Source organism: Diadema antillarum, unplaced genomic scaffold (genome assembly GCF_040938485.1).
Source record: "Diadema antillarum isolate AM-2024a unplaced genomic scaffold, OU_Dant_1.0 seq00002028_RagTag, whole genome shotgun sequence".
Taxonomy (NCBI): domain Eukaryota; kingdom Metazoa; phylum Echinodermata; class Echinoidea; order Diadematoida; family Diadematidae; genus Diadema; species Diadema antillarum.
The window spans coordinates 38,769-64,668 of record NW_027272682.1 but is presented as its reverse complement, the minus strand read 5'-3'; the positions used below and the strand labels follow the sequence as shown (position 1 = coordinate 64,668).

The following is a 25,900-nucleotide window of genomic DNA, read 5'->3' as shown; positions in this document are numbered from 1 at the left end:
GTATCGTCATTGAAATTCAGTGGGTGCACAGCAATCTGTTCCCAGCTGTAGCTCAAGTGGCAAATTTCTGCTTGCATTATGTTATTAACTGGCTTGGGAAGATGCCATCCATGAAATTGTGAGTTAACCTTTCGAAAGAGGTTTGGTTTTCAGCTCTCTGAATTGACAAAGAAAGGAAGCTTGATCTGATATGTTTGCATATTTTGTGTTTTTCATATACCCAAGCCCCATAAGGGGCAAAAGGAAAATTGCTCCCTCTATTCAATTTGAGGTGCATTTTCCTGAATTTCTACCCCCTGTAAATTCTTCATGCTCAGCGCACCATCCATTCAAAAATGGGAATGCAGTTCCATAGTCATCAAATCCCTCTGCAATAAAGGGGATTTGTGATTGGTATAGCCTTCTTATTGAATGCATCAATGGCCTGTTTTCACATTGTGAAGTGCCTAATGGCCAGTTTATGTATAATTTGGTGTGCTATTTTGCAGAATGAACAGTCAATATGTTGAGATTCCGTCTGCAAAGGAATGCACAAAATCAGAAAAACCTACACCATTTGACCGACATCCAGCCAGCTTTTGTTAATTTGCCATGAGAGACCTTAATTACAGAAATAAGCATGAGATTTGAAAACAGTATGCAAATGATTTATTTTCAATATTATATTTTCTTATTCTCTCCTATAAAAGTCAGGGTAACATGCCTCATGTACATGTAACTGAAGCCGTCGTGTTGCATGTCATCTGTGTCATGTGCTTGCATTGCATTGACATCAGCCAATCACCATCTCTCTTCTTTCCATCCCTTCTGTTTTGCCAGGTGGGCACAGATCCTAAGGAGGCACGCTATTGGCTGAAGCAGTTCCAGCGTCTGGGTGGCAGCCACTCCAAGCCATTCGCTGTGGTCCAAGTTCATCAAGAAATCTTTCAGAAGCCTGACATGGTAAGGGAAAAAGCTTCTCCAAATTTGGGCGGGGCATTCCTCAAAGCGATTATTAACAAAGAGCCCCAAAAGAACATGTATTTTTGTTTGCTTTTTTGGTTTTCTTTGTTGATAAAGCCAAAACATGGATCTCAGAAGTGCACAAAATTCAACCACCATTTGGACTTTGCTTACCATATTTGATATATTGAAAGGATCTGCTAAGAAACTTGTCTAGCCACCCTGCTTTTCCTTAATAAGGGGCTGAGTTTTCACCCTCTTTCCTGTTTTACTGATACTGGTACATGAATGACACTTTCTATTCTAGCTTACTTATCAATACCTGGTGGATTTTGCTGTTGTTGTGAAACTATGAATTGAAGGAAAAAGACACGTGAAGATGGGGTAAGTTTCCCTTCAGACTTACGAAAATTTCAATTAAATTCATGGTTTCCATTGCATTCACTAAAGGCCGATTCATTGCCACAGTGTAGGGATGCCTGTGACTGTAGACAGGGTCTGATTAGAGAGACTAACGGGAGACAGACAAAGTGGCCAATATAGGTCTAATTGGAGAAGCAGCAGTGCATTATGGGATATTAATTAGCACACCTAAATAGAACACTCCAAATGCTGATGACCCTTCATAACCTAAATGCCCGTAGGAGTCCATCAGTGGCCAGGTATCCTTAAGAATCCTCAGGAATTACATTGCCAGAAATGTCTGATACGAAATATCAAGTGAACTAAATATTTCAAGTTTACCTTGGATCTCCCATGTCTTTGTTCTCATTCCATCTTTATGACCCAATGGAAAATTCTATGTGATTTATGAATGTAAATTCAGTCTGATATACTGAACTGAGATTTTTGTTTAAATCTCTTCATTAGGAGTAACCTATGGTCCGATTATTTCAAGACCACCTAACAGTGTAGTCATCCACCCTATATGTTATCATCTTCATCCTTTGCTCTTTGTTTTGACTTGTTTTTTCCCCCCTCTTGAAGACCAGTTCAAGTTTGGTACCAGCTGTTTCTGACAAATCACATTTTTAATTTGCGGTAGCTGTTATTCAAGTGAAGGAAAAAGATATATGGCAAGGTCAAGTCTTCTCAATTTCTCAAACAATAAAGGGGAAGTGGGCAAACTGTTGATTTATGTTTGGTTTTTCTTTTTGCCTCCATTGCTTAGAACAAATGATGCATGCAAACTGAATTGCGGGCATTGTGATGTCATATTAGCAAGGACAGATAGAGTGCTGAAAGGTCCCAAGACAATGGAAAGAGAAGCGCCGTGTGTTGTTATGTTAATGTGAAAAGGTCTATCTTACCCATAGGCTAGCCCTTTCTGGCATGCTTCAGTTGTGACAGATTGTCATTATGTACTTTGCACATTAATGTTTGATCTTGGGGTCTCGGCTGAATGGAGTTATGTCCTTTCATGGTCCGTTGAGATTGTGTATAAAGGTGGTGTAAGGCGGGGGATATGCCGGTAACACAGAAATCTCCTTGTGTTGGCATTGTTGGAACCTTTGAGAAACCACATTGATTGTTCTGTTATACAATAGCTTCAAAGGTATGACCAAATGAATGTGTTATTTGTATGAAGGCTACACATGGATGTGTTTATCAAATGTTGACGACACAGCCTGGTACTTATTGAAGCCTCTATACTGTAAATGTGGAAATTTTCATGCATTTCGCGCAACCCAAAACTTGCGCGAAAATAAAAGCATGCGAATATTTTTGCTTGCCATATGTTCCAGTAGTTGATGTCTTGATTCTGCGGAATCAAAAACATGCAAAACTCTTCTTACCCCGCCGAGCGCAAAAAATTAGTCGCGCAAAAATATCCACTTTTACAGTAGTTACTTTTACCAAGGAGGTTCAAAAGATTGGAATCACATTCACTGTCTTTTTCTCTTTGAACTCATGTTTTATGCTGCTGATCAAAGATATTTGAAGTATGTGCCAATGTGGGACTACATGTTATCTTTAAATACAAATAGGAAGACTATTGATTCATATAGTCTCATTTCATAATGACCAGCCACTCTCTAAGGAAGATCCCATACAATTATAAAAATGTACACTATGTCCTTAGGATGATAATTACTTTTCACTATCCTACTTATAAAAGATATGGGATAGAAATCATAAAGGCACGGGATGCGAGAGTAGAAATCCTGAAAAGATTGATGAAAATAGTGTATTCAAAATTACTCGACTGGGCATTTTTTGGCACTGATCTGACATATTAATTCATGAAGAGCTACGCTAACAAATCATACCATATCAGTTTTAATTGTCACAGTTGAGCAGAAATGTGATAAAAGCAGCTTTCCATATGGGTGCAATTTTCTAATTTACACTTTTGCAGAAACATTTGGATGTTATTGACTTTTGTTTCAGTGTATATGTTTTATCATTAGGCAATGCTGCATACTGGCTCCAGTCCGACAGTCCCTGACCAGTAAAAATCACTTTCGGACCAATAATTTTTTATGAATGGGCCAGTAAAAAATGGAAAAATTGTGTACCTACTTGTCCAACAGACAGGTCAGACGAGTAGAAAAAATGTGTTAGTGTGCGGCCCTGTATTTGGGGAAGTCACATTTCATAAACAAGCAAATATACCTGATATCATATTAGAGGTCAAAATGAATCGACCGATTACTCAAAGAGATGGCGGCTTCAAACACCGAACAGCAAAGGCACAAATGCACTGAGGTGGAATTCTTTTGTGCATCCATAGCAAATTGTACTGCAGTTTGACTATAGTTACAGCTGGTTGGAACTCCAGCTCTTAAAGATACTAGCCCACATTTGTAAACCTGCAGCAATTGGTCTCATAGTTAGCATGGAGTTTGGGTATGATTGCAGTAACACCTGTGCAAAATTTCGTTCCAATTAGTCCATTACTTTCATAAAAATAAATGAAAATCCACTGTATGCATGCGTATAACGCTCGCTAGCTCCGGTCCACGTACATACTACTTGCATGCGATACATGTGTAAGTTACATGTACGTACTAGTAGCTAGCCCCGGAGACCGCGCCGCAAGTCGCTGTCCTGGCGGCTACCTCGCAGCTGAGCGGGAGCAAAAATCACTGCCACATTCACGGCGACTTCACAAATAAAGCACAGCTAAATTTCTATCATAAACACAGTGACAATTAATACATTACCTTTTCGACTTGGTTTTTCTCACCCATTTATCTAGAAACTGCAAAATTTTCTACATTTTTTTAGGAGTAATAAGCGGCCTGCCCTAGTGCAACAGTGGAGAGACTTGCTGCTACATGTATATCCATTAGTACGCATTACACATGCTCTCAATGCACTGCACTGCATGCATGCTGTGCGCCTGTGCAAGTGATTGTGAGTTTCAGTGAGCATCGGTGAGCTGAAGATATTCGCGTTATAAGACAACATTTTCTGCATCATAAGCAATGAAATGCATCAAACAGTCGCCGAAATTAATCATTTAGGTTTGATCGACCCATGTAAGTATTCCTAGTAGTTTTTGTTGAAAAATTAAGGAAATATAGCGCCGCAACGGCACCCGTTTTGTACAACTCCTCGATCTGAATGCGAAAACGGCACAGCCCCAACGCTGCACGTTGGGGCTGGTCGCAGTTAGTACGTAGCTAGCCCGCGCTCGTAACTCGATTTTGGGTCGGGTTGACCCGGTTTGAAAATTGATTTTAAAACGATGATTTTCTCTCTTTTATCGAATGGTATAGACAAAGAGCAACAGGTGAGGTATGTTACTGTTATAACTTGTACTTGAAGTCATATTGGACCTGTTTTATGCAGTTTTGATTTTCGTGGGTTTGCAAATGTGGGCTAGTACCTTTAAACCTCCTTGCTTTTACCACTCTTCAATTTCCTAGTTGGTTACTGAATACGCTGAATATTTTCGTGAATTTTGCGAGTCGGGTGCTATTCGCAAAATTTAAGACACGTGAAAATAATGGCTTTGATCCCGATATGAATGTGACGCACACATATACATTTCTCCGTTCAGTACAGCACTCCACGATCGCGAATTTAACCACTCACGAAATCGTCGGAGAATCCCGATTCTCGAAATTTAGACTCGCTAAATATATGGTGTATACAGTATTTATTTTGTGATGTCAGGTGTGGCACATAGATGAAAGGAAGAATTCAATGTCAAATAGGAATAAACATCTATTTCACTTTTATCCAACTCAGTGATTTTGTTGTTGTTGTTGTTGTTGTAAAACCCATTTTTAGAATGAAGCCCAGAAACTTTGGCTGGGGCTTGATTTGGAGAAAGTGTGCGATGATAAGTTTGAAATTTTATCTAAATTATGCATAAAGAACAATTGATGTGTCAGGCATTTCAGTTGTGTGAGAATGCCATCCTTCCAGTGAGATGAGATGGTCAAATTACCAGCCAAGCTGTGTTTTCTTAAAGCTTCATTTTACATTTGCCTAGGATTTCCATGCCCCATAATAAAAAGATGGGCCCAGGAGCATTCCTAAAGCAATTCAATGTATGCCTCTATGAGGTTGCATGGTCAACTCACTTCTGAGTGCAGAATTAAGGTTCCTAAACAACTTTCAGGGAGTTTTGGGCAGTTGATGAATGCAAAGCTGTTCTGATTATGAGGTTAGAAACGCATTCCAGAAACGGCAAAAAAGTGTGATTTCAGCCAGAAATGCATTTCTGTAGAGTTGACAAATGCAAAGTCACTTTAATTGAAACTCATTTATAGCATGGACCTGCCCACACCGACCACTGCCAACTACACATCTCTGCTCTAGGGGTCAAACTGCACAACAGAGCTGCGCAGTGACAAGGCCTCCCAATCAACTCATGACAGAGTGGATAAACACACGAAAGGTGTTTGCAAACTTGTTTTGATAGTGGGTATTGAAATACTTTTAAACATGGGAAAGTTGATAAACATGGCCTGAGTCTGGCCATGCAAAGAATCACCACTTGCTGAGACCGCACACAAAAGGGCTTTTTACACTTGCAAATTTTTGCTTAGTCCTGTACCAACGGTGGGGCGAAGGGGGGCCTTAATTAGCTCCACCGTTGGTACCGGACTTTCCTTAGCCCACTTTCTGTTTACACTCGTTTTTGGCAAAGTGGGCTAGCCCCACCGATAGTCCCGTACTATCTGGCCCTGCAAAATAGCAGGGTTAGCACTGTAATTGCGGTGCTAACCCCGCAATTGCGGTGCCAAGCAAACGAGTCTAAACAGAATGAAAAAATAATCCGGGGCTAAGCGACGGAGACGAAGTGCGACCCCCACTGACCAATCAGAAACGAGATAATCAAGTGCTACCGGTGCGTGCGTGTACGTGTACAGTGCACAGCGTAATCATGGATATGCATGTGGTTTGGAAAGTACCGGACTAAGAAATACAAGTGTAAAAAGGTCAATTTTCTCTTTAGCCCCGGACAAGAGCTTTAGTACGGGACTTATTGGCGAGTGTAAAAAACTGAAAAAATTGGTACGGGACTAACGATAGTCCTGGGTCAGAGAAAGTATGGCGTTAAGAAACACAAATGTAAAAAGGGCTATTGTGGCTAAGAGGGGCATAACTGTCATGGTAACCTTTGAGTACGCAGAACTTCGAACATGTGTAAACTGTACAGTATGTACAGCACACACTGCATTCCACTTCCAGAGTGCTCTGAACATTGGCGACGGTTTAAATACAGAGTTTAGAGCATTTCATGGGAGTGCTCCTGATTCTATTTTTCTTTCTCTTCATGCAGAGTTGAGAAAGCTTTAGAACTGCTCCTGGAGTGTTCTAAATGCCCTATGAATAGGGTATCAGTGCAGTTTTAGGGATATTATAAATTACCATGGGTTGTGTCATATATATGGATGCACATTGTCCATTGCCATTTCTTGTGCAGGTCCTTAGTAAACGTTAAAGCAGGTCTCGGGAAATCTGTGCTGAGGCTGCTTCACAGAAATTTCTGCAAGGTTAAATCTCAGCATGAAAGGGGCAGTATTCATTCCTTAGAATGCACATTGTGTGAAAGCAGTTGTTAGTTGATTTGATAGATGACGTGTCGATTGGTGTTTATTGGTGTTTGTTGATGTGCATCTTCCTGAGTTTCATTTTTCTTTCTTACAACATAAGGCAAGCCTATATATCCTAATCATACTGCTCAAATAATGCCGCATAAACACAAAGGAACCACCAGAAGTTGTGTTCCGTCTACCCTCCTCCGCTGTTAGTGTAGTATGATAGGGACACAAAGCACGAAGGATGGCTGTGGGATAAACACAAGAGGAACATATATCGCGCATGATGGACGCGAGTACATGAGAAAATCGCGGAGGTTGCGCCACATCGACCGCTCCTTATGGTCAACAATTGGGAGGCAATGCACAAAGCACAAACATCCAGGGGTCAATCAAAATGATTATTAATGCAACATTGACAATCCGGCAGGATGAACACAGCAGAACTTCCGGAGGATGTGATTTGACTCCATGCATATATTCCACCTCTGGGCCTTGTTGATGTCAAACAAGTCACATTTGGGATGGCATAACTTTTGCGAAGCAATATAGATATTCAGAATGCAAAATCTGATGTATTGAAAATTTCACTTTTACTACACATTTTTAATAGTATCCTTGCTTCCTCTGCCAATGTGAGAATATCGTCATGACACAATTTTAATTGAATTATAGCCTCTTCTGCCATTCATCTTGAATTGAAATAATCCAGTAGAATGACATGTGATTAAAGGGACTGTACAGTTCTGGTTGAGGTGAGGATTTAGCTTCTAACGTCTTTCGAGATATTCAGAAAGCACTCTATAAGATGTCAAAGAGCATGCAATTCTAAGGGGTATCAAAAGTTTATTTGATGTAAATCAGTTTTGAAATGGCTGAGATATCCAAAAACAAGGTGAAACAAAGAGATCCTAATAAAAAGCGTGGCCTGTTGCCTTTTATTATTATCACTTTTTGGGATATTTCAGCCATCTGAAAACCAATTTTCATCAAATAAACGTTGAATCCTTCTCAAAATTACATGCTCTTTCATATTTCACATGAGGTTTCTCATTACCTCACTTAGGAATGTTCAAAACATGAATCCCCACCTCAACCAGTACTGTACAGTCCCTTTAAACTGGGCTATGTAATTGAAGCATCTTCTAAAAACAAGTCAACAAGAGTTGCATTTTAAGTGAAATATGATGTGCCATGCAAATTCAAGATGGATGCACTCTTGATGTTGGGGACAGGTTTCCATGGAGACCTTAGTGTCTATATCCATATATATGTTTGTGTGTGTGTTTACGGGTCCGTATGTGTGTAGAAAATTTTTCCTTGGCCCTTGCACCATGTTTTCATAAGAAATGCAGTGCCATTGCCATGTCAGATGACTGTCTGAAAGGAAGACAGAGTGAACATGAGAAGACTGCCTTATGAACAGGACTTTACTGCTACTTGGCAGGCCTCTTTAGAAGGGTATACTTTGCGGCAGGAAAAGTTGTCCCCATGCAATCAAACGTCCTCTTCGTCAGTAGACTTTAATCATTCATTGCTGATACACCAATAAATCACTGCAAGGAGGTTGCAAATAGTACAGCTGTCGTATATTTTTTGGCACCATCCAATCAACGATACCATCAATTATAGATTTTGAGTGGTGAGAATCGAACGCAGGCATGATGGGCTGTTAACCAACACTGAGTAGTCACTTCATGTGTATTTAATGGAGGAGACATGGCCTCTTTAAATTTTTATGAAAGGAGGGCATTAAATGTGACATGTATGATGTTTCAGCATCATGATCATTTGAACAGAATAGATCTATCACTCCCTCTTGAAAGTGCAGTGAGGATCACCTTGATTCATTGTGAAACCATGTGGGTACCTTCTTCTTTTGTATGGTACATTAAAAAAGAATATGCAATAATCTGGGAAGATGATTGCCATCTGATGATTACCCACGCATGCATCAAACAGACGAGGGGGTTGGCAGAGTTACCTTTTCCCCCAACTAGGTAAATAAAAGGGAGCTACTTCTCAAGGCTTTAACTTTTCAGATGTGCGAGTTGTGACCCTCTTGCATGTTGTGACCCATTAGAGGGACAGTAATTTGTCTTTCTACTTTTGGGAGGGAAGGGCTTGATAACCCTCAACATTGGCTCATCTGAAGTCTTGGACTTGAGCATGGGACCTCTTGACTGCAAGGCAGATGCAATACCCTACAAATTAATCCAGCATGCTAAACTACCTGACTTAGGTACCGACACAATTGCATTCTGATAGGTTGTTTATTAAAGTTGTATTTTAGAAATTGACCAAGTGTAATATGTGATGAATATGTTTATCTCATTGCCTATGTGACTAAAACATCTATCATTTCTTAAACCCCCCCCCCCCTTCATCCCTTCCTACCCTTTACCACCACTTCGTCCCTCGCACAGTTAGAGGCATTGAGCTCAAACCTAGCATTCCTGCACCGGAACGACATGAAGTTACTGGTGGTCCACGGAGCTTCCTTGCCTGAGAGCAGCAACATGTCAGACCAGGAACTTCAGGTAGGCAGAAGGATGCACTCAACATTGTGCATATGCTGGCCCTGAGGCCTGGGGGATTGAGGGGTGGGGGGGGGGGGAGGGGAGAAGAAAATGAACAAGTGCTAGGCCAGTAAAATTCTGTTTGAATGTTTGAATGCTTGTTTTACTTTCAATTATTATTTTTTAATCTTTACTGATTTCATGGTAAAAATAATGACGATGTTAGTAGTATTAATAGAAATGAATTCAATGACAGTACAGATTATTATGAATAGGTTAGCAACAACAATAACAATGAAAGCTGGAAATAAAGGGTTGGTAAAACTTATACCTATGTACAAGTGTATTTTTTATTTGTTATCATTATTTATTCTTTTTTTTCCCATATAATTTTTCAATACCTTTTAACCAGAGCAAGTAGCATATCAACCATTGCCTGGTGAACTTTTCATAACCAAACTATCCAAATCTGTGTTGTACCTTTGGTTATTGTAACAACTAAGCCAGGAAAGTATTTGACTGAGCTGTTATATGCAGACAAAACCCAAAGAGATATAATGCACATTTTCCTGACTAAACGAAAGTCTGCTGTACCTGCATGAATTAATATGTGCACAGTTTTGATACACAACAGAATAGCTCTCATGTGCGAGGGCTGACTTGATCGTTTGAAGGATTTTTAATATGGTGTGAAACTGATTTTTATACTTGTACTGAAGTTGAAATATTACTTCTGAAGACATCAATGCACAGAAAATGATGTTGCTGCGCTACATCGGGGAACAATTACAGGGATTGGCGTGTCAGGCCAAGAGATGGCAGTTAATTTTTTTGGTGAGAATAGAACGTGTGCTAGTTATCTCCTCCCCCTTTCCAATCACACTGTGTGAAAGCAAAGGAAGGGGATGGTGAGGGGAAAAACTGAGAGCATGGTATGTGTCCATATTGCAGCGGAGAGAGGTAAGCTGTGTAACATGCAAACATGCACGTAGGCGGCTGAGCTTCTGGAGAAGCTGAAAAGATGAGAGCTGTAGTGCACTGTAGTAGCAATTCATTGAAATTGACACTGTTTGGCGGGGGGGGGGGGGGGGGAGAAAAGGAGAGAGTGAATGCTAGGTGGGAATATTAATAATATTTTTACTATTTCATATCCCAGTAGATGAAAAAATCAAATATAAAAATATGTCTGCCAAGTGTCGTTGTGTACAACTCAACAATCCGGAATAAGGACTATGAAAATACAAATAACGGTAGGTCAATATTAGTATGCTCAGTGTCACTCCCATATCATATTAGTGAACATATGCTTGTATCATTCCCCCAGGGGAGTCGAGAGTTGAGTAAGGTACTAGGAGGGAGTATTTACTGATAACTAGGTCTTATGAAAATTAATAGAATATGTCTGACAAGGGTCATTATGTACAAGTTAACACTCAGCAATGATGACAATGAAAATGCTAACACTGGTACAGTGTAGCTCAATACATTGTAGGTACACTTCAGTGTTACTCCCATGCCAAATGAATGACCCCATTCCTGCATCATTCCCCCCAGGCTAGTCGGAGTCGAGTGAGGACGGATACGATGACCATGGTGAACTTCCTTCAGGCTAGCGGCGCCCCCGCCCATCCGCTCTTCTCAGGGAGTAACGTCTTGCAGGCGGAGCCAGTGAGTGAGGGGCGATCCAAGGGGAGGGTTGTTCACGTCAACACCGAGCCCCTGGAGTGGTGTATAGGGTAAGGCCATATTCTGCCTCCTCCTCCTCCTCTTCCTCTTCCTCCTTCCCCTCCTCCTTCTCCTCCTCCTTCTCCACCACCACCTCCTCCTCCTCCTTTTCCTCCATCTCCTCCATCTCCACCTCCTCCTTTTCCTCCATCTCCACCTCCTCACCTCCTCCTCCTCCTCCTCCTCACCTCCTCCTCCTCCTCCTCCTTTTCCTCCTCCACCACCTCCTCCTCCTCCTCCTCCACCTCCTCATCCTCCTCCCATCCCTCCCTCTATTTTCATTCCTTCAACCATGACACTCTCATGTTCAACTACATTTTGTATGTTCATATCTGCTGATGGTGTGGCTGTTAAAGTCATAAAACATTCAGATGCGTAGAGCTGTCTTGATTAAAGTCATCATCCTTTGCTAACAGCATTACCATCTACATCTACCTTCTCACCCTCATCCCTTGTTCTCCTGAGTGGGATCTTACAAGAGAATCAGGAAAGAGAATAAAAGGCATGATGTAGATAACATGTAACACATCCCACCGTACCTGATATCACTTTTTCTTGAAATTCTTATACACAACTAGCCTTTTTCAAAGTCCCTCCCACTATAGTGATTTCAAGAGGTGCAGTGAGAGGGTCATTGTGCAAGACTAGTTAAACCACCAGCGAGAACCAAAACCCAGCGAAAGTGCTTTTGGAGATATGTCTGAATTCTAGTACTTGTACCTTTGAATCGAATACTAAATATCCTACCCAGCATTTAGTTGCAAAAATTACAATTTATTAACAGAATGCCTTCAAAAAAGCTTATGAGTACATTATTTATATGTTTATTATTAATTAAGTAATGTATTTATTTACTTATTTATCTATTTATTCATCTATTTTTATTTGTCTATTTTTCATTTTTTTTTTGCACTGAAAGCAGATGGGCAAATTTTCAGTTGGTCAGTTTTCAATTGACCAGTTTTATTGGTCAAATTTACTGTTTGAATTATTCACATGGACTAGTATGCTCTCCTGGTCATGACTGATAATCGCAATCACAGATCTAAGAAGTACCTTGCACTGATGTGCTTAGTTTCAGCCCTTCAGCTCTTCAGTCACAACTGTTGTTGCTAACAACAACATGATTGCCTTTAGTATAGAAGAAGGCTAATATACTTCATGCATTTATTGTAGATTGTGTCATTATGTTTCATTCATTGAGGATTTCTTCTGTGATTTCCAATCCATGATGATGCTTCCTAGCTGATGATGATGGGAGAGTTGAGGATGATAGAGAATGTAAGAATGGAGTGGTGGTACTAGGCAAGGGGAGGGATGACAATGTATTCCACAATATACATCCCTGTGTGATGGTCATTTCCATGGCAACCGCCTCCCTCCAGGTCAGGGCATATACCGGTGGTGTCATCCATTGGAGAGACGTCCAGTTCGCAGCTTGTCAGTATAGATGCTTCCGAGGCCACGGCCGAGATTGCCAAGGCTGTCCAACCCATCAAGGTGCTACTTCTCAACAACAAGGGAGGAATTCTGGATGGGCAGGGGGAGGTGAGGAAACCCTTATTTGTCACGCTCTTGAAGGATGTAGATCTGTTGAAGAATTATAATCAAATTTGTTGACATGATAAAACAGAAGAGAACTATCCCATGCCAGTTCATCTATACCCATCTCTTGTTCATTTCAGAAAACTAGAAAAAGTAGATAAGGACTTACCTTTGTCATGAGTAAATTATTCATTTGAGAAGAAACAAGTCATTAAAATCTGCAATCAAGGCACCAGCCTTGTAGCATGCTTACACCTACATGGCCGAGTGCCTGAACGTGTTGTGATGCTGTAAGTCATGACTGTATGATGCAAAGTATTAAGTTACAACATTTCATTTCTGTGGAAGAGTACCAGTGGACGTTGCCATAGTTTGTTCATTTGTTTGTGGTTGTAAAACCCATGATTGCTATGCATTCAGTGTTAACAATTTGGCCATAACCTTACTGCCAACATTAAAGAGACCTTTTTTGAACAATTTGTCCATAATCAAACTACCAACACTAAGATAAAATCTTTCTTTGTGATTACACATAAGTCTTTAATTATATCGGATAATAAGATGTAGTTCATTTTAATCAAATTAGAAATTAATCAGATGAAGACTTCACACAGGAACTCGGCAGATGGCTTTGTTGACCGAAAATATGTATGTACATCTCAAAAACGAATATCAAAGATGTTTTGTGGAAAGTTTTTATTGGCAATGATGCACAATGCTTTCAAACAACACAGTGGCTTAGATACACTTGTGGAAGCTTTTTTTTTTTTCCAATCATGCACCTCCAAATGTGACCCAGTCATTTACTGGTTTTTCCCTCTCCCACCTGTCTACAGGTCATTCCCCAGGTCCACGTCCCCGCCGACGTCGACTCCATGATCGAGGAGCCATGGTGCACCGACTCTTGCCAGAACCGCATCCAGTACATCGCCACCATGCTCCACGACCTCCCGGCCATGTCCAGTGTGGTCATCACCTCGCCGGACGCTCTCCTAGCTGAGCTCTTCACCCACCATGGTAAGCAGGCCGACTTTGGTCGTTGCCAAGTTAACTCCTCCCTGTCTTGTCTGATCTGCAAATGTATATATTCCAATAATATATTGATATGTATATTCCAATAATATATGAATATATATATGTGTATATATATTCCAATTATATATAGATATGTGTATTTCAATAATATATGAATATATATATTCCAATAGTATATGTGTATTCCAATAATATATGATATCTATATTCCAGTAATATATAAACATGTATATTCCAATAGTATATAAATATGTATATTCCAATAGTATATAGTTATGTATAATCCAATAATATATGAATATTCATATTCTAGTTAAATGTTAATTCATCCCAATGGTATATAAATATGAATATTCCAATAATATAAAACATGTATATTCCAGTAGTATAAAAATATGCATATTCGAAGAATATATAAATATGTATTTTTCAATAATATGTAAATATGTGTATTCCAGTAAAGAGGAATGTCAGGTTGTGGCTACAGGTGCAAGGACACAAAGAAGATTAGAGACCAAAGGTCTTGTGCTTGAGCCAAATCTTGGCCGTAGACAAAGACTGGATGTATTACACCTTTCATTAAGCCATTTACATACATACATGTATGATGATTTCACAGTTTGTTTGTACTTTTTCCCCAAATGATAGACTAAAAAAGAATTCACTCTGTAAGTTTGAGAAGGGGATGATGTTGTCGCAAATTCTGAGATACATTGCTTTAAATAGTTGTAAAATGCAACAATGTCAGACATGAAACAATACCCAAATTAATATTGTTTGCAATAACTATTTAAAAATGTCTCCTTCTTTTCACCCAGGGTCTGGTACACTGTTCAAGAATACAGAGAGGATAGAAAAGTACTACGACCTCGAGAATGTAGATAAAGAGAGACTTATACAGCTGATTACAAGGTGAGGATACAAGATTACATGTGGCAAACCTTTAGATGGTGGTGGAATATTTGTAAATAAACTAATGATCCAGCTGTAGGAAGACATTATATGTGCATACATACTTTATTAAGGAGATACTTAACCGTAAGGAGACAATTTGTGTCTTCTTAATGTTTTTAACTGGCACTGTAAAAGTAGATATTTTTACAAGAGTAAATTTTCACTCTCGAGTAAGATTACTTTTATGTTTTTTTAATTTAATTTTTTTAAATTTTTTTTTTAATGTCGACATCGCGAAAATGTCCACTTTTGCAGTATGTTATATCCCATTCAATTGCATGCTTTACTATCGAAATTGCTCATCCACACGATGTCTCCCTAAAGCCGTATCCAGAGTTATATGGATGTATATTTAGCAATCTATTGCTGAGAATGTTGAGTGATTTTTCATGATGCTGTATAAACATGGATTAAAGTGAAGAGAAAGAAGACAGAGAAAGAGCGGAGAGAGATAGAGAGAGAGCTGAATGTTACTGGTTGCTTGGAAGTACAGAGAGGTAAAAGTAAATGAAGAGTAGAAGAGAAGTGTCTGTTGGGTAGAAATGCTAGAAATGCGAAACCATTGTGAGCCGTTTATACCAGAAGTTTGCTTCCAGCGGTGTAACTGTGGCGGATGTGTGTTCTTTAAGATCCACCGTGTGTAGTGCAGAGTGTCGTCTCTTGTTTTGCTGGCGTCTCGCGACGACGGACGGATCCCAGATTGCCTCTTCTCGGCCATTAAGGGAGTAATTGCCTGAATTTAACCCGAGAGATTGCAGCTGGCTCTGCTAATTTGCTAGCCAGCTCAGGTTTTGTGTCGTTCCACAGTTAGGGTGTTATTGCTTGAGCAAGTGTGTATAGTGTGTGCCAGAAGAAAAAAAAGAAGAAGAAAGAATCAGTCGGAAAAATAAAGAGCACTTTTTCTGAATGAAATTGGCTGCATGACTGCACAGATATGATATGTAAACATACTGCTTGTTTTCTGTTAAAAAAAGAAAAGATTGTTAAAACACAAACAGTCTAGACAAAAAAGAAAATGAGGAAGAAAATGAGGATGGAATATAGTGAGGTGTGCCCTCGGGATACATTCATATTTCATGAATGCCGGTTAAAGGGACTGTACAGTACTGGTTGAGGTGGGGATTCATGTTTTGAACATTCCTAAGTGAGATAATGAGAAACCTCTTATGAAATATGAAAGAGCATGTAATTTTAAGAAGGATTCAATGTTTATTTGATGAAAATTGGTTCTGAAATGGCTGAGATATCCAAAAAAGTGATAATAATTAAAGGCGACAGGCCACAACTTTATTAGGATCTCTTTGTTTCACCTTGTTTTTGGATATCTCAGCCATTTCAAAACCGATTTTTATCAAATAAACTTTTGATACCCTTTAGAATTGTATGCTCTTTGACATCTCATAGAGTGGTTTCTGAATATCTCACAAAATGTTAAGAGCTAAATCCTCACCTCGACCAGAACTGTACACACCCTTTAATATGTCTAATGATGGTGGGAAATTTTGTCATATTTGACATGCATTGCTAACTTAAAACTGCAGAAATATGTGAGTTGTCCAGCAGTGCATTCACTGGGTACTTTAAAAACACTCCTCATGTTACATGACTGTGATATTTGTGGATGCAATACTCCTCATTGTCTCATGCATGATGGCTTTTACCATGTGTAAAACTTGGCAGAAAGTATGTAAATTGGGAAAATAGATGGAGTGGAAAACAGTGAAAACATCAAGATTTGGGAGGTGCCAGGAATAGATATTTGAACGGATTACATTTCGCAAGAAATTTATTCCAGAGAACTGGTCTGATCTGAAATTTATTGGATGAATTGAAGAGTTTATCATCACGGGATGATGCTTCCATCTCCCTTTGGATGGTCTGGAGGACTGGGAGGAACGTCATGGTTACCATGGCGACTGGCAGCACAGCGTAGCATCTTTGAGTGGGATGATGTTGGGTTTCCTGGGGTATACATGTCTTGTAAGCACGTTTTTGTAAGTAAGTGTGACCGTTTTGTACTTGGGAGATGGAAAGGAGGGATCTCCTGTGCTGTTAGTCTGTGACTTAGAGTGTCAGTGGTACTCCATCAATTGCTATGCTTGAGGCCAGTACATGATGTGGTGGTGAGAGTGTGGCTGATGAAGATGTCAAGACTAGTCATGATGATGACAGATGATAATGATGATGGTAATGATGATGATGATGATAGTGGTGGTGGATATGATGATAAGGATGATGGTGATAATGGTGATGATGGTGATGATGGTGATGATGATGGTGATGATGATGGTGGTGATGGTGATGGTGATGATGTTGATGGTGATGATGGTGATGATGATGATGATGGTGATGATGGTGATGGTGGTGATGATGGTGATGATGATGGTGATGGTGGTGATGAGGATGGTAATGATACAGGTGATGGTGGTGATGGTGGTGATGGTGGTGATGGTGGTGATGATGATGATGATAGAGATGATGATGATGGTGATGGTGATGATAGTGATGATGGTGATGGTGATGATTGTGATAATGGTGATGGTGATGATGGTGATGATGATGGTGATGATGATGGTGATGATGGTGATGGTGATGGTGATGATGATGATGGTGATGATGGTGATGATGATGATGGTGATGATGGTGGTGATGGTGGTGATGATGGTGATGATGATGGTGATGATGGTGATGATGATGGTGATGGTGATGGTGGTGATGGTGGTGATGGTGGTGATAGTGATGGTGGTGATGATGGTCATGATGGTGATGGTGATGGTGATGGTGACGGTGATGATGATGATGATGGTAGTGATGATGATGGTGATGATGATGGTGATGATGATAGTGATGATGATGGTGATGATGATTGTGATGACGGTGATTATGGTGATGAAGATGGCTGCTATGATGACGCTGGCAATTATGATGATTCTAAAGATTTAATGTGAGAGTTATAATGAATATATTTTATCAATGCTGATAATGTTGTTAATGTGCCGATAATGGCCATGTAGAATTTCACCATGTTTTTTGTTCTTCTTGCACTTTGATTACAGTTTAACAATCTTGACAATGCATATTTGCTGTAGGCCAATTCATGTGTCTTGTGATAGATGCTTGACTTCTGTTTTGTTTGCCTTCATATGCTTCCGGCATGTATTAGCTTAAATACTGAACATCACTTTTCATGCATTCCTGGCAGTATTGTTTCACAATCAATGACATAATCCATAGCTTTGCTCATGACTTTTGAAGTCATATATTTTTTTAAAAATATTTTTTATGAACATACTCCCTCTTTTGGATGTGTAAATTCACTGCCATTGGAAAATTTCAGATATGATTTGCTAATTTCAAATTTTATTCCTTTTATCTTATCCGTAAAAGATTTTTGATGCTCAAAAAGCTAAAGAATTGTTTTGCTTCTTGCATTCTTATGCCTTTCCTATATGCTCCCCGCATGCCCCATTCCTAATTTGCTCCATTCTGCTCCATTTTGTTCCATTCCGCTTCGTTCTGCTCCGTTCTGTTCTGTTCTGCCCCATCCCGCTCCGTTCCGCTCCGTTTTGCTCTGTTCTGCTTCGTTCTGTTCCGCTCTGTTCCGCTCCATTCTCGCCACGTGTGACTTTCCTCTGCTGGGGATGAAGCTGTGGCTCCCATTCTCCCCCTGGCAGGTCCTTTGGCCGGGTGCTGAAGAGGAGCTACATGCAGGAGCTGCCGCGGCGGCTGCACACCATCTATCTCTCGGAGGGCTACAACGCCGTGGCCATCATCACCAAAGAGGACGACGTTCACGATGTGCCTTATCTCGACAAGTTTTCCATCAGCCTCCAGACACAGGTAAGCCATGTCTTTGACTGCAAAAAGAACATAGGGCAAATTATTGTTTTGTTCATTTACCTACACTTCCTTGTATCTATCTGTCTGTCTATCTATCTATCCATCTGCCTACCTGTCTATCATATATTTATGTATAGTAGGTTTAAACACATAAATATATAGCTGTATATCTACCTTATGTCTCTATCAATCTATCTACTTACAACATCTACGTACAGTTTATAGATAGATAAAATATGTTTAAATAGATAGCCGTAGACGATACAGTAACTAAGCATATGCATAATCACATACACACCCAAAGAAATTATACATATTTGTACATGCATACATGTATGTTGAGTTATAGCTCTATATTGACATGTAGATATGTATGTCTCTATCTGTATCTATCTAACTAACTAACATATGTCTGTATTATATTATACAATGTAGATCCAGACAAGCACGCACGAGCACTCACACACACACACACACAAATTCACTCAAACACACACAAATACATGCATACATGTTTTATGAATCCTGAGCAAATGATTCCAACCGCCAACCCACCTGTTCAAACATATTGCCACACCTCTCAAACCATCCCATCGTGTTCTCCATCCTGTTCTCCATCTCCTCAACCTCCAGGGGGAAGGGACCAGCGAGATGCTGTGGGACTACCTGAGGAGGGACTTTGGGATGCTCTTCTGGCGATCAAGAAGCAACAATAAGATTAATCCATGGTGAGTGAGGAGTGTTCACAAGAATTCTTCATCAGGGATGTATCGTGTGTTCAGACCTACCGAGTTAATGTATATTCATAAAACATGTGGATATACAACACATTTATTTATTTGAGACCATTCGGATAAAATGTCCCGATATATGATAATCATATGGCAGCGCTGGACTATATGTACTGTCATGTTTCATGAGAAGCTCATGAATATGTATGAGTCTCTCCCTTGGTCAGTAAGAATACTCGGTATCACCAATACCTGATTGCCGTGTGCAGAGCAGCGTTTTAGATGCATTATGGGATAGCTCAGGGGACAAACTTGCCCCGGTTTTGGCTGCATATACACTCAGGTCACGTTTTGTCTTTATCCAGGGGTATTTTTTGTTAAGGATTTCTTCGCTTTCCATCATGTGACCAGCACATTGAAGCCTTGCAGTTGTGAACCATGACTCTAGTGCCCGCAAATCAGTAAAATTAGAAACTTTCAACTCTTTTAAAGCTGAATTATAGCCAAGAAAAAAGGAATAACAACGTAAAAGCAGACAAATAACTCTTCTGAATCATATTGGAACTGGGACGCGGGCAAGACAACCGGAAGCAACAATGGCACTGAGGAATCCCACCGTGCATCTGTGACAGGGCTCTTCAGCGTGCACAGACGTTTTCTGTGCATTGGCGATACCGAGAATTATTTGCAGCTTTTAGCATTGTGTTACTTCATTGCATTGGATTCATTTGATAGTTAGTGAAAAGGCCCCGCCTACTTTGTACTTTATGCCACATGTGGACATGAGAACATATACTCATGAATATACAATGTACAGTGTACCAATTTATGGCCATTCGGACATGTAAAAATGTCCAATATCCATACATCGTATGTCCATTCATTATATATCCGTACAAGAACTCCAGTATGAACGGGGGTTAGGCTGTTTTTGGTGGGTTGCTGCTTCAGGTACATTATGGTAACATGTGCAGGACTGTTTTCTGGTTTCTCTAAATTCCCAAGATGGTTCCTCTCCTGAGAGATATGCAATTGCTTGCAATACGCCACAGAATTTCATGCAAAGTTCTGTTGGTCATCGGGAAAGCATGTGGAGGTCCAAGCATGAGTTCCATTACACAATTGCTGACCTGATAAAACCTTTGCAAGCTAACCCATAACCTTTGTACTTCCCAAGATTAGTTACTACAGCAAATCACTCCCATAGAACAATGTTAGCATTAGATTACATATTTGCATGGATAGCACCCAAAACTAAGGAAGAAACAAGCTCTTGGACTTGAAAAATTGTGTTTCAGGTGGAAATTAAAAGCATATCTTTTCAATGATACATAATAATAATAATAATAATTGTTTTGGATATAAACTCCAAATTTTATTGTCCAAGAATGGAAATTCTTTTTGCCCAATTGATCGTGGGCCCGGCAGCCACTGAGCAGCGCCAGATCGACGTTGCTCTAACCTTTTCAACTGTTGAACGGCAAACAAGGTAGCAGCAACTCCCATCTTTTAACGTCTTTTGGTATGACGCGGCCACGACCTCCCGATTGTGAGGGCAACCGCTCTACTCACTGAGCCAACACATCGGTATATACATGTATATATATGCATAAAGTGTCATATCAAGTGCATCACAAGCTCCTGAGTGCAGCAGAATACAGTGTACATACTGTATATCTGCTTTAAAAATTGATATTGTATTGTATTGGCTAACTTATAAACATAAACATTAGTAGGTATATAGACTTAAGTAATTGCTATTACACATTGGGTTTAACCCTAACCAGGCCGGGCTTTTCTGGGTGTTCTGTGGCCGGGGAGGGGTTGATTCAAACCCCCCCCCCCCGAGATCTCGGCCGTCAATCGCATAATCGCCATGAAATTTGGCACGTGCATTACCTGTGGCGTAATCTACCAAGCTATACAAAAAGAAATGGAAATTTTTGTCATAATAATTGATTATGCTAATATATACATAAAATCATACAATTTGCTCCAAATCAGAAATTAAAGCTCCTAGAATCCTAATTTTTGGTGAAAACATTCTTTGTAGCAGTCCGAACAATGTACTTGGAAAAAAAATTTGGTATCAAAATCAATTTCTTATGTATTTTATTGTTTTATGAATTTCTTACGTATTTCTTTGTTTCTTTCGACCTTTGGTTTATCATTTTTTTCCCGCAAAATTTATAACAGAACCTATTTCAAGCATAATTATGCTAAAATTACTTAGTTTCAGCCTATGAAAGTGAAAATAATCATATCTTTATGAGTAAGAAGAGAAAACTCCATTTGCATAGACTTTATACACAAAATCACGTTTTTGAGCCATTTTCGGTCTGACAGGCATGTATAAAATGTTATGCAGCGTTGTAACGGTATGCACGATTTTCGCAAAAATGGTGTCAAAAGATGCGCGAGACTTGAAAGTAAAAAGTCAGCGAACGGCGCAGTCAAAAAATTTCGCGCGGCGGAGTAGTCGCGAAAAATGTTGAGGGGGGGGTTGATTCAAACCCCCCCCCCCCCCGGCCTTTTTAGGGTTAATGCATAGGGGAGCTCTGATAGTCTTTCTTGTGTATGTATTCTTTTAGGAAGTAAAGAGGGTAGAGTGTAGAGAATGTACACCCTCCTATTTGTGGTGTGATGCTTTATATATGTGTAGTGTACAGGAAGCTATGTCGTGACATGTTAATCGAATCAAGTCAAATGTGGTGATAGGTTTACCATGTCCGCATGTGTGTGTAGTTTCAGTTTCACTGGGAACCAGTGTGGAAGAGTTATTAATTCAGAAGCTCGTAAAACAGATCAGATGTGTGCTTCTTGATTCAAATGAAGGGGTCGGTGCAATATAGTGCTAACCCATACAATAGTCATTCTGAGATAATCGCTGTTGAATGTTTGGAAAGTCCATACATTGTATGTTAATAAAACATGAATGCATGTATTCTTACCATCTTATTGGTTGAATTCAAATATGATATTTTCAGGGACGTTAGAGTGAAGGATAAGGATTATAAAAATGCATGTAACTCAATTTTGACAAAAGTGTGGGTTAGCACTATATTGCACCGACCCCTTCAAATGTTCAAGTGTACTTCACATGCAGTAAAGAGATATCTTCAAGATGTAATATGGTGAATGAGATAATCCCACAAATGAAAGAAATTGTAGTCAAAGAAGGTTGTGGACAAGTTTTGTTTTGTTTTGTTTTGTTTTGTTTTGTTTTGTTTTGTTTTGTTTTAACAGAAATGACAGCATTATATTTTCAGTAATCTCCTTTTTACCCTCGCAATGCTTCTCCTTCTCCTCATAACTCTCCTCATCTTTCTTTCTGCTCCTTTTTGACTCAATGTTTTGATGTTGTTCTTTCCATCACGATGATTGCCATCTGCCTTGCAGGTACTTCAAGCGATGCGAGGGAAGCTGGAGCAACAGCAAGTGGACGGTGTTCTGGTACGGGATGTCGGATCCCAAGCTGTCCTACGCACTGGTGGAGTGGGCCATCAAGCGCCCCGCCTCCTTCCAAGAACCGGACAGCTACGAGGATGACAAGATGCATCAGTACCCTTGACGACACTCTCGCATCTCCCCCAAACCCCTCTCCGACCCCTCTGCTTCTACAAACCTTCCACGCCCCCGCCCTCCCTCCCCACCCCCACGCCATGGCATGTTGCAATACCAAAGACTTGTCACGTAGTACGCAGGTAGTGCAGGACAGCCGTAACTCTGACAGCGCACTGCACTCTTATGTTTAGAATACAACGTACCTCAGTAGGACAGTACATAATATTCACTAGTTAAAGGCTGAAAAGATAGATAGATAGGTAGATAGATAGATAGTTAGATAAATAGAAAGAGAGAAGAGAGAGAACGAGAGAGAGAGAGAGAGAGGTAGAGTGAGAGGGTGAGAACAAGGTTTGACATGAGGAAGAACCCCTCCACCTTAAATACTTCGTCTAGTAGATCATATACCAGAGACTCAAGAGTTAGATATTAAGAAGGTAGATATGAGGTAGATATTTCACCCTTTGTACTGTTAAGAGTCACAGGTCAGAAAATGTGCAGTCTGAGAGGTCTGGAACTAACCTTTGACCTTGTGACCTCTGGATTCTTATCTTTCTTCTGATATGTTTCATAAGGGCATGCTTCACAAAGTGATATCTTTAGCTAGCGTTCATATTGTGGAACAAGAGATATTGCACATGGTAGATGAATTCTCCTCTTGTCGCGAGTATTAGAATATTTATACTGCCAAAGGTGTCGCATTTGCAATCTTCCGTCTGTCCGCGTGTAGCATAGAGAACATACATGTAGTGTAATATTTCTCCAACAGATGGTCAAAATGTTCGGCTGGAGGCTAGCAATGTTTCAAAAGTGTGAGCTTGGAAGATGATATAAAGATATATGATATATTAAGTGATCATCAAGGGGTGTGTAAAGTAAGCAGTTGAATTCTGTGATTCCTTCAATGGCTGCATGTATACTAAAAGATGGTAGAGGAACTTGCTAATTTTGATACAGAGTATAATCATATCTATCTAGAGTTTATACCTTGTAGTAGAAAGGCGGAAATAGCTCAAGTTTCCAGTCCGTTCACATCACGGCTGTTAGAGGGCAGAGTTCTAGGGAGATGAATGCCAGTTGAACAATGTCAATCTTGCCTAGGCGGACATTTTGCCAAGGTCTCGTGATATAACTTAAAGGCAAGCAGGGTTATAGCATGCACAGTGTGCTTTGGAAAGATTATTGGACGGATCTTTCTCTCTGGGTGTATAAGTGTGATGTTTTCCCGAGAGAAGAAAAGAGAAGAGTGCAGAAAATATTGTAGATATGTCTTGCTGTGATTGAACCTTTGGTATAATGTTAAGATCCTTATACTGTCAAATTGTAGCAGCTGAACTTGGCAGTGGAGCATTATGAGAGTGCCATTTTGGGTTGCCGATGACCCTTCGTGATGCCAACATCCACCGGACTGGCCCAAAAAAGAGATTGCAGAGGAGCAATCAATAGAGACTGACCTTAAGTATTACAAAAAAGACTTTCAGTAAAGACTTTGAATGGAGCGTGTCCTCTCCACTCGTGCCAATATGCATTGCAAGAGGGAGAGATATGCAGACACTTGGTGGGAAACCAAAGTTGTGATTTGCATCAAACTTCTAAATTGAAGAGGTTGCATTTTGTGTCACGAGTATATATCTCCCATCTCAAAAATGTTTGCAAATGAGAGCAAATAGAGAACTCGAAAAAGATTTTCGATTTTGTGACAAGATGCATGCATGTGGTGTGTAAATATATGGAGAGGAGAAGAAAATAGTGTCAAACTAATGTGACTGACAGTATTGACAGCTTTATGTACAGTAATATGTATTCAAAGAATGGACTTATCATTGCCAATTTATACTTTTTGTGTGTAAAGACTCCTGTCAGATGATACGATGATGCGACAGATGTTCTCACCGACTCGTGTCGTACCACGTTTCACATTGTCAGTGTGAGATTTGCGTGTGGGGGGAAAAAAAAAAAGTGAAATGTGCTTTAAAAGCAATAATGTTTAGTACCACCCTAGCCCTCTCATTGTAATGACTAGATTGTAGGAGACGAGAATTGCAGATTGTAGGAATAGGACAGTTTGCATGAAACGAATGTATTCTGCGGCTGTCAAATGTTTGTTCGTCAGCGATGTCGCAATATCTTCAGTCGTGCAAATGATGTTTGAAATGCCCTCCTGTGACAGTACGCAGAGGGGAAATCAATTTCTTTCATCCAGAACAATCTATCATTGCCAACACAGTATCATTCTTCTGAAAGAATTTTCGGAGACCTTGTGTAAATATTCATTCATCCCATCGTTTTTGTTTTGTGGGTTGTTTTGTCATTGCATTTCACTTTATGACACATACAGAGAGTTACGTGAGCATTCTTGTACAAAGAATTTGCCCGTTTCAAAGGCTCACTACAGTGTACCTGCATGCAGTGTTAAGTTTTGAGTGTGAAATGGGCCATATCATTCCGTGTGCTCTGACCCAGGAATTCAGACTGATGTACTTAGATTTTTAGGTTCCACCCACTTTTAATTGTACACAAACCTTGCCCCTCACCATACTTACTTTGTAAACAATGTTCAACTTGATCTAAGGGAGCAGATATTATGTCCTGCGCCCCCCATTTTTTCTAAAGTATGTACACTAGATTTATTTAGCTCTGATCTCACCCATCAATGCCTCGAGAAAAATACTCCCACTTTCATACGTTAAAGGGATCGTACAGTTTTGGTTGAGACCTAATTTCAGGTTTCTAACATTTTTCGGTGATATAAGGAGAAACCTATTATGACATATGAAAGAGCATGTAATTCTATAAGGAATTCAACGTTTATTTAATGAAAATTGGTTTTGAAATGGCTGAGATATCCAAAAAAGAGCGATTCTAATAAAGTGTGGGACCCACACTTTATTACGATCGCTTTGTTTTACTTTGTTTTTGGATGTTTCAGTCACTCCAAACCCGATATTCATCAAATAAACTCTGAATTCCTCTTAAAATGGTATGCTCTGTACTATATCATAAGTGTTTTCTTGGTATCTTGCAAAAAGTTAAAAGCCCAATT

At 39.8% G+C, this 25,900-nt stretch overlaps 1 protein-coding gene across 1 annotated transcript in view; it reads left to right on the top strand.

Moving 5' to 3' along the window:
* Window positions 1-22,864, top strand: part of LOC139713673 (N-acetylglutamate synthase, mitochondrial-like) — a 66,477-nt gene extending 43,613 nt beyond the window's left edge. The window contains exons 3-11 of the mRNA XM_071625373.1: window positions 820-942; window positions 9,371-9,484; window positions 11,018-11,199; window positions 12,574-12,736; window positions 13,570-13,750; window positions 14,587-14,680; window positions 18,397-18,562; window positions 19,196-19,290; window positions 22,693-22,864. Coding sequence (XP_071481474.1) covers window positions 820-942; window positions 9,371-9,484; window positions 11,018-11,199; window positions 12,574-12,736; window positions 13,570-13,750; window positions 14,587-14,680; window positions 18,397-18,562; window positions 19,196-19,290; window positions 22,693-22,864 — 1,290 coding nt within the window. The remainder of the gene's footprint in view (window positions 1-819; window positions 943-9,370; window positions 9,485-11,017; window positions 11,200-12,573; window positions 12,737-13,569; window positions 13,751-14,586; window positions 14,681-18,396; window positions 18,563-19,195; window positions 19,291-22,692) is intronic.
* Window positions 22,865-25,900: the final 3,036 nt, after the last annotated feature.